This window comes from Alosa alosa, chromosome 6 (genome assembly GCF_017589495.1).
Source record: "Alosa alosa isolate M-15738 ecotype Scorff River chromosome 6, AALO_Geno_1.1, whole genome shotgun sequence".
Lineage (NCBI taxonomy): Eukaryota > Metazoa > Chordata > Actinopteri > Clupeiformes > Clupeidae > Alosa > Alosa alosa.
The window spans coordinates 22,432,473-22,442,472 of NC_063194.1; the positions used below are offsets into that span (position 1 = coordinate 22,432,473).

Below are 10,000 nucleotides of genomic sequence, written 5' to 3' on the forward strand. Positions count from 1 at the left end.
GCACTGTGTGAATTCTTGATTTAGTTCATATGAGGGCTGAGGAGGACAGCGTTGGAGCTCTCAAAGGACCTCTCACAGGATGGAGAGGAGGCCTGTCTGAGGTTGGGGGTAGGGGGTGGTAGGGTCACTCATGTAAGAAGAATGGGGTCTCGCTGGGGCAGTGTGCTGCACTTCCGTGGTATGGCCTGGCAGTTGTGTCTATTTTAAATGTAAAATGCATGGTATGTTGGGGTGGTGGTGGTGGTGGTGGTGATGGGGGACATGAATATTTTACAGTGAAAATAGAGAGAATCGTGGACTTCCTGTTTATCTGTAAACACTGGTGCTGCCTGGAATGATCTCTCGACCAGCGTCATCAAGTGCGCAACCTCACGTCTGTATGTCATCTACCATGTGATGACATACAGACATGCCTATATGCACACACAATAATAATGTCACACACACAATACACAGACAGAGACACATTACAGAGACATTGATATTAACACACACACACACACACACGCACTTCCTTTTCTTTGGACTAGACGTCAGTGGAAGTCTGAAAGCACTAAAATATTTATTTGCAATTCCATTTTTTGTCTCCAAAAGCCCTAGTCACTGGGGACAGTGCATGGGTCCAAGCTACTTTACTCAGCCCCACTAAAGAAATCCTATACTGACTTGAGGTCAGAGAGAGACACAGTTCAAGTGGTTCAGGAAAGCGGATGGCAGTGGCCAGATCAGGTGACTGTAAAAACAAAGCAAAGGTTGATGGTAGCCAGTGTATATAGAGTAAGGACACCATCTCACAAATCTGTGTGATGTCAACTAAAATTAGAACAGAAATAGGAATTGAAGCCTATGTGTGTTACAGTATGTATAGTGTGAGTAGGTGTGTGTGTGTGTGTGTGTGTGTATGTGTGTGTGTGTGTGTGTGTTTATGTCTGCTAGTGTGCCTGTGTTTAGAGTAATCAGCACAGGATCTGACCGTATTTATTGCTCTAATCGCAGTGGCCATTATAGTTCTCATAGTTGATAGGAAGTGGAGTGTGGCAATAATAACTGCACTGAGCTAAGCCAGAGCTTCAGGTTCTTCCTGAAGTTTACTGTAATGCATGAGATAAGAGATGTGGTGCAGGCTGAATGGCTGGTCATTAGGAGAAAGCTGTAAAAGAAAGATGGAGATGTCAATAGGGGCCAAACCGCTAAATAACAATAAAGGGATAGATGGAGGGACAGACTAATGGATAGATAGATAGATAGATAGATAGATAGATAGATAGATAGATAGATAGATAGATAGATAGATAAACAGACAAACGGACAGACAGAAATTGTCAGCTTTTCTACAATAAGATTGTCAGTTTTAAAACCTTCTGCTGGTATCCAGCACTATCCAGCCTGTGTAATCTGTTGTGTAATTGTAATGGCAGTTGAGATAGAGCTAATGAATGTTCCTCTGAGTGTAATTAAGATCAATCTGACAGCTCCAAGGCTGGCCGCCTGAGAGCGTGTCTGTGACTACCAGCGTTGCTGATGAGGCAAAAGATGACAGATCATTGTACAACTTCACAAATGGACTCTAGTTTGCAGTTCACAGGTCAAATGTGCTGATCCCATGGAAGAGCAGCCACAGCAGTGTGCATCTTCACATGCATTTTTCATGCCAGAAACAGGGATGAGAAACACTAGTGAGAGAAAGAGAGAGAGAGAAAGAGAGAGACGTGGTGGAAAAAGAGAAGAGGGATAAGTAGCTGAATTGACTTTTTTTGGTTCACAAATAGATCCTGTTTTTCTCTCTCCTCTGTTAAGTCCTCTTCCACTGCTACAGTTCCTGCTCCTGTCTGTGCCATCTGTGCTAGACAAGACGAGGCCATCCTGCTTGGCTGGTTTCATTATTTAAAGTGGGCCGTATAGATTGGGCGGGCGTGGCCATAAAGATGTGTGTGTCTGTCCAAGAAGACAGTGGAGGCATGTGCTTTATTTCCACCATGCTCTGCTCCAGAGGGTAAATGGATTATGTGTCTCTGAAGAGCAGAGCATGCAGCCATGGACCGCATCCTCAGTACAAACACACATCAAATGGAGCCATCAGCAAACAGAAGACTAGAGCAGAAGTAGGGTGGAGGTTGATGGTGGTGTGGGTGCCGTGCTGCCAGTTTCACAGACGGTGTTTGTAGAGGTGTATGGTTGGTGGGGTTGGGTTTGCTTTGTGAAATTGGTGTAGCAGTGAAATCTCTTCAGACACAGAGACATAATAGTGCACCCGAGGGCGAGTTTATTTACGGAGAAAAATCATCTTCTTTTCCTCATTCCTACCCTCTCTCTCTATCTTTCTCGCTCTCTCTCTCTCTCTCTCTCTCTCTCTCTCTCTCTCTCTCTCGGTCTGTCCCCTACTCATTGCATATGGTCATGTTTAGCTTTGTTTACACATTGAGTCTACCGGGGATTAATGGATGCTGGTTCAATTAGGCCGGGCCTCCCACCTCCCCAAGTCTCCTCTCACTGAAGACTGATGAGAATGGTGGGGAGCTGAGCGTCCAGGCTGACTCATAAAAAAAAACCCCAACACCAGAGGGCTTCGCCATTTATCCCCAACCCCCGCCGAACCCCGGCACTCCGTCAATGTCACGCTCTCCTGCGGTTCCATCTGCCTGCCTCTGCTTACAGGGCCGATGGGCGAAAGGAGAAACAACGCTTTTTGGACCCCACAGGTGGTGGCAATTAGATCTGAGGGCGCCGCACATTTTCTCACCATGCTGCCTCTCCTGCCCGCCCACACACACACACGAGTGGCGAGCACACACGACCACTGGCTGCTTACACGCTGCTCTACACACTCATGCAAACGCAATACACACTACACACGTAATGGACACCGGTGTGTCTCCTGCCTGTTGATCTCTCCTGGTAGAAAAGAGAAGAGGGGGCAAGTTAAAGGTCATGGGGTCGAAGTTAGAGGCAACTGTTGCACCCTCCTTATATAGTGAGTTGGTCAGGATATGCTCAGGTGATGTCACTACTACCCCTGATATGTCATTACTGTATGTACCAGTAATTCCTGATTTACAGTAAATGAACTTATCCTTGAGCTCAAGAGTTTTGAGTATGAGCCATGCTGTTTACACAATGCTCCCCTCCCCCCTCCTCCCTGGCGTAAACAGTATAAAACGTGGTGGATTTAAATGTGACAGTTGCTGTCGCGTGCATCTAATGTGTTTGAATGAGTCACAGTTTGTTCTCTAATTGGCTTGTAAACAGAGCTGTCCTCGATGAGTTACGTGTTTAACTAGATGCGATCAGTGATTTGTTCGGCACCCCCTACCCCCCACGACCACACTCACCCCCTTCGACTGTTCTACCACTGCTCTCCTGCTGTGCAGATGACATCCTTGGAAGCACCCGAGGCGAAATCCGGTGTTTGTGCGACGGCTGTGCCAAACTCGGCACGATTTAGAGACAACAGTGCCAGGCTTTGTTCTTAGCACCACCGGCGCAGCTGGTCCGGCTCATAATGAATTTTAAATGTTTTGTGTAAAGAAGAGAAAGAGAGAGAGAGAGAGAGAGAGAGAGAGAGAGAGAGAGAGAGAGAGAGAGAGAGAGAGAGAGAGAGAGAGAAGATGGAGGGAGAGAAAGTACAAGAGTTTGTTGAATACATCTTGGAGGGGGGGTATATGAGACGGAGAGAGAGAGAGAGTGAAAGAGGGATAGAGAGCTGGGACTGTGCCACAGGGCTTTTCACACAAGTAATATTTAGTTTAGCCAAACACTTGCCACCCATTACTGTCTGTATCCCTTTTCGCTCCCTGTCTTTCCACTCACAACAGGTCACACACACACATACAGGCCAGAACTTGCATTCACAAGCTCACACTCTCTGTCATTGTCATTGACATGCTCATTTGAATGTCAACTTCTCCCCCCCCAGTGTGTGTGTGTGTGTGTGTGTGTGTGTGTGTGTGTGTGTGTGTGTGTGTGTGTGTGTGTGTGTGTGTGTGTGTGTGTGTGTGTGTGTGTGTGTGTGTGTGTGTGTGTGTGTGTGTGTTTATGTGTGTGTGTGTGTGTGTGTGTGTGTGTGTGTGTGTGTGTGTGTGTGTGTGTGTGTGTGTGTTTATCTTGGCTGACACACTCATACCCACTGCTTGTATGTCTACTGCATTCCCTATTGTTTTTGAAATCACAACAAGCTCCAAGGCAACAAAGGTTCTGAGGAATGTGAAGGTGGTTAGCCATCTGCCACCCCTACACAAACAGGAAAGGCTTCTGTGTCACCTCCAGACCCCCCAAAACTCCAATGCCCTGTCACCCCGACAGTGGCTTCCTCCAGGGCAAAGCAGGGCGTTTTCGGGGGCACATCCTCTCTCTCTCCCTCCCTCCCTCCCTACCCACCCCCCTTGCCGTAACCATCCCGCTCCATCATCCTCTCACAGACAGACACCTCTGAATTATTTAGCGGCCCTCCAATTGTATCTGAATATGATTCCATAGGACAGTGAGTGTATGTGTCTGCTGTGCAATATTGAGAGAATCCCAGGAGAACACCCCCTCCAAGTCCCCCATCCCAATCTAATGCTCCAGAATAACCTCACTCTGTCATAAATGCCAGAGGCCGCCGGTGTCGGAAGCTGGGGTCTGCCCAGAGCTGATGTCTCTTTTATGAGGAAACTGGAGTTTAGCTTGAATAATGTAATCCCTCAAAATGATTGTGCTTAGCACAGAGAGAGAGAGAGAGAGAGCTCACAGAGCCTGAGGTGAAAAGCCGTGTCGGGTAATTAGTGGAGCAGTCAGGAGTCACAGCGGTTACCCTTGTTTTACACAAAAGAAAAAGATGTGTGTGTGAATACTGTACAATACAGTAGTTGAAAGCTTGTTTATGTAGACAAACACAGAATAGTAACTACACTTCAGGCATAGAGAGACTACAGTATACTACAGAATAGTAACTACATGACAAAGGAATGGTGTGTGTGTGTGTGTGTGTGTGTGTGTGTGTGTGTGTGTGTGTGCGCGTGTGTGTGTGTGTGTGTGTGTGTTTGTTTGTGTGTGTGTGTGTGATAACGAGCACACCAGCAAGGTGAAACACAAGCTTGCTGGAGCACTTATCGCCTTCGGCGCCTTAACTGTGCATCTTTAGCAGATGGTGCATTATAGCTGACCTTCCAGTGCGTAGGCTGTAGGCCTGTCATAAGCATGTCTCCCAGATTCCAGTAGGCCAGCAGGTGGTTTTAGTTTTGGAAGCAGGGTGGAACATGGGTGGGAAAAAAGACATTGCCTCTGGTCAGAGCACAGTCGGTGGGGTCAGGAGGATAAACATACATGTGTTTGTATACATACAGTACTATGCATGTATAGTTTCCACTAAGCCTGTAAGAACCTTTTATAGTTGTGGTTTAGGCCAGTATGACGAGACAGAGAGAGAGAGAGAGAGAGAGAGAGAGAGAGAGATTTAAACTGCTGGGGACTGTTTTCTGTTCGTAGGCTCTCAGTGTGTTCCCGGGGAGGCAGGGAGCGCAGGGCAGCCGTGTGTTTGTATTCCGCTGCTGTGTTAAGAAGGGGAATCCTCTCGCTACTGCTGCTCGCAGATCAATGTGATAATGAGCTCAACAGACTTTTGTCTACACACATACACACACACGAGGACGTGTGCTCATATACATATACAAACACATACACATTTCACATACACATAGCACATGCACATGCACATGCACATGCACATGCACATGCACATGCACATGCACATGCACATACACATACACATACACATACACACATACTGTACACATACACATATACATACACATTACACATACACATACGCATACACATACACATACACATACACATACACATACACATACACATACACATACACATACACACACACACACACACACATTACACATACACATACACATACACACACACACACACACACACACACAGACCAACACACACACACACACACACACACACACACACACACACACACACACACACAGGATAGCTATGAGGTGAAAGAGAGAGAGGAGAGCTGTGTCTTTCCGCAATGACAATCAGATCATTGTTCCCAGTGGCAGTAGCATTCAGTAGACATGATAAATGTGATTATCCACTCCTATCCTGTTTACTAGTCTCCCTCCATCCCTCTCCTCCTCCATTCTCTTCTGCTGTTCCTCCCAACACATGTTTCTCTCTGGCGTCATCCCTCACTTCTCTGCACTCCAGTTCAACCATTTCAGAATGCAGAGAGTGACTGTTGAATGGCTGTCGAGATAAGATAAGCAGATCAATACCTCTCTTTGAAGAGGTTTTAGATCACTTGAAGACATTTTGTATCTTTTTATGAGGAGTTGAAATGAGCACTTGTACAATTTAAAATTCAAGACTCTCTGTCTCCCTTTTTGTATTTTCTCAGTTTTATTGTTTAACTTGCTCTCAAATTACTCTCTCTTTCTCTCTCCCTCTCTCTCTCTCTCCATCTCTCCCCACATACACACTCTTTCTCTCTGTCCAGGCGAGACCTACTCAGAGACGTACAGCCACACAGAGCCTTGCAAAACCTGCACCGAGTGCCTGGGCATGATGCGCATGCTGACGCCCTGCACGGACTCCAACGACGCCATGTGCGTCTGCGACTACGGCTTCTTCCTGGGGCCGATGTCGGGTCACTGTGAGCCATGCACGGTGTGCCCGCGCGGCGAGGGCGTGCTGTCGGGCTGCGACCACCACCGCGACACGGTATGCGAGCCGTGCCTGGACAGCTCGTACTCGCAACATGACAGCTCGCTTGACCCCTGCCTGCCCTGCACCATCTGCGAGGACAACGAGGTGCTGATGCGCAACTGCACGCCTGAGATTGACGCCATTTGCCACGGCAAGTACCGTGTTTACTAGTGCATACATACACCCATGTACAGTATGGCTGAAATACATGTGATTGTGTTCATGTAACATGGACAGATGTACTGTATGTCACTGACAAGCCTGATGCTATTTTCTTTATACACATCCAGTGTATTCATAGGCATGCACAAGCGAGTTCTACCTAAGACAGACATAATAAAGAATCATACCCTCAAATACACACACACAGAAACACAGAAACACACACACACACACACACACACACACACTCCTCAATTATCCCTCACACACCATCTGTCATAAGCACACAGTCACAGTGACACGAGCAGAAACACACACACATACACACACACACACGCAGACTCACAAACTCTGGTCCTGGGAGCCAGCCGAAGTCAGCAGCAGCCTCAGCAGCAACAACAATAGCGTACAAAATATATAGGACACCTTGTGCCGGTTGTGGCTGTGAACAATCAATGGCGAATTGAACAGGAAGCGCTGAATGTTTACCCACACCAGGCAGAAAGTGTCTGTGATTGAAGTTGCGCTAAATAATGTAGGAGCCATCTCATAAAGGAGGGCAGCCCAAGGCCCTGGCAGACTGATAAAACCACAAAGCATCCATCATGCTTAGCGCCGGACTGGCACTCACACACATCCACGGGAACAAAATGAATGTGCACCATAGCATATATATGGTAGTCTCATGTCCCCCCATTAATTTCATGATCTGGCATAAAGAAGATAAGTGTGTTTACTTGCATGTAGACAAATGGAAAATGTATATGCATTAGATCTATAGACCTGATAGTAAGATAGGTGAAAGATTATTTGAAGTTGTTCATAATTCAAGTTCACCCAGTCTGCCTCTTCAGGAGTCTGGGACTGCTGTGTGTCTAAATAGAGGTCTTTAAAGAGTCCCTGGCTGAGGTTACGGACTTAATCCCTGTGTTTGCCTGACCCTTTGTGAGTTCAAGAGGTCAACAGGGGTCACTTCCACATGTGTCTGTTCTAACACTCGGGGTCAAGATGTCAGACTGCAGAATGTCACTGTGCAGCGCGGCCACTCGCAGAGGTGAGAGGCCAAGGGAGAAATGTCCATGGAGCAGCACAACACAACCCCTCCCTTACGCAGGCGCTGGCTCTGAGGCCAAGGGAAGGTTTGTGTCTGAAGACACCAATGTAAACCTACAGTGGGTAAACATGTGCCAAAGGGCTTGGACATGGAAAAGATGGCTCCCAGTGAAGTTAGCTGGGGTGATGGCAGATGAAAGACTGGAGCTTGGGCCCGTGTGCATTGTTTATGTTAAGCACCTGTGTTTTGGTTAACGTTTATACGGGGAAAAGGTTTATACAGGGGAAGTCTAGTGATGGACTCGGGTAGGAGAAGAGGCCCAGCGCTTGTCTGAAGACACATACAACATATTGTCTGTTAAATGAGAAAACAATAAATAGGACCTGTTCAAAATGCAGGAGACCGTGAAGGTGTAAAGCACCCGTAAGAAAGTGGACAACACTGATACTGACATCTTGCTACTGACATTTTGGCAATCTAATATCTTTGCAATCTAATATCTTTGCTGATTGCATTTCTTATGAATATATTGTTGTAATGCAAAGAAGATATTTTCGAGATCGAATTAAGTCAAAATCAAGGTGGGAGACCTTGAATTTAAGACATTCCTAGTATATAACAGGATACTGAATACATATGAGGTGGAAACCAAATATCTTTGCTGATTACATTTCAGTAGTCATAAACTATTGCCTAGCCACTTCCTCTTCCCCAGGAGAATGTGCTGTGAAATACACCATGTCAATGGATTAGACACACAGCCTTTAGGAGCCCTGGCAGGATTGTGTGTGTATCTGTGTGTGTATGTGTGTGTGTATGTAGATGTATGTGTGTGTATGTGTGTGTATGTGTGTGTGTGTGTGTGTGTGCGTCCCCTCTCCTCAGCCCTGCACTCAGGGACTGTGTGGTTGGCCCGAGGGCAGTACTAACTTGGTCAGGAAGGGGGCCAGGAGGACTCTTTCTGGACCATGACAGGAGTGTGTCGGCTCCTCGGCTGGGCCTCAGTGATGGGATGTCTGACTGGAGGGGAGGTATCAGTAGCAGACCTCTCGCTCGGCTGTATGGTCAGTACGTTGGGTCAACACAGAGGTGATTATGGAGAGGAACTGGAGAGTTATGCGGCACGTTATGGAGCCATTTAATGTGGAATTTCAGCGGAAGCCAAGTTTTTTTTTAGCAAGGCCTGGGAGACAGAACGACCTGCAGGTTTTATTCTGTTAGCCAACCGGGTTATATTTGATGTATTTATTCAAGGTCTGAAATCAACACAGGATGTGATACATCAACTTTACCACCCTTTGGTTTCTTTGGAAAATCAAAAGCTTTTGGCTTTCATCATGCCGCTGGCTGTTGACATTAGGTTTAGAGGCAGACAACTTCCTTTCATATTCCCCCATGTACCTGAGACAATTTCATATGTGTGGGTGTGTGTGTTTGTGTGTGTTTGTGTGTGTTGGGGGGCGGGGTCAGACAGGTTCTGCGTGTTCCCCATGTTCTGTATCCTGGGGCCTCGGCCAGCTCACACTCAGGTGCTGCTCAGCTGTAGTGCGTTGCCACGGTTTTGTGGAGATCTGTCAGCACCTGTCCCGTGTGGTCGATCCGCGTGGTGGATAGGAGTGGAGGCAGATGGAGGAGATAAATCTGCCAGGGCTTAGAGAGCTGTCCTCCTCCAGGAGAGGGAGGGGGACTTACTGATAACAACTTACAGATACACAGGAACACAGGCAGGCAGAGCTCCCTCAGATTCTCATACACACACTCACACTCACACACAGGAACACACTCACACATACTCTCACTCACACTCAGGTGCTGCTCAGCTGTAGTGCTGCCACGGTTTTGTGGAGATCTGTCAGCACCTGTCCCGTGTGGTCGATCCGCGTGGTGGATAGGAGTGGAGGCAGATGGAGGAGATAAATCTGCCAGGGCTTAGAGAGCTGTCCTCCTCCAGGAGAGGGAGGGGGACTTACTGATAACTTACAGATACACAGCGAGGCAGCGGAGCTCTCGGATTCTCATACACACACTCACACTCACACACAGGAACACACTCACACATACTCTCACTCTCTC

At 47.2% G+C, this 10,000-nt stretch overlaps 1 protein-coding gene across 1 annotated transcript in view; it reads left to right on the plus strand.

Moving 5' to 3' along the window:
- The window catches only part of ngfra (nerve growth factor receptor a (TNFR superfamily, member 16)), a 37,037-nt gene that overhangs the window by 7,226 nt on the left and 19,811 nt on the right, over positions 1-10,000 (plus strand). Inside the window, 1 exon segment of the mRNA XM_048246856.1 lies at positions 6,503-6,862. Coding sequence (XP_048102813.1) covers positions 6,503-6,862 — 360 coding nt within the window.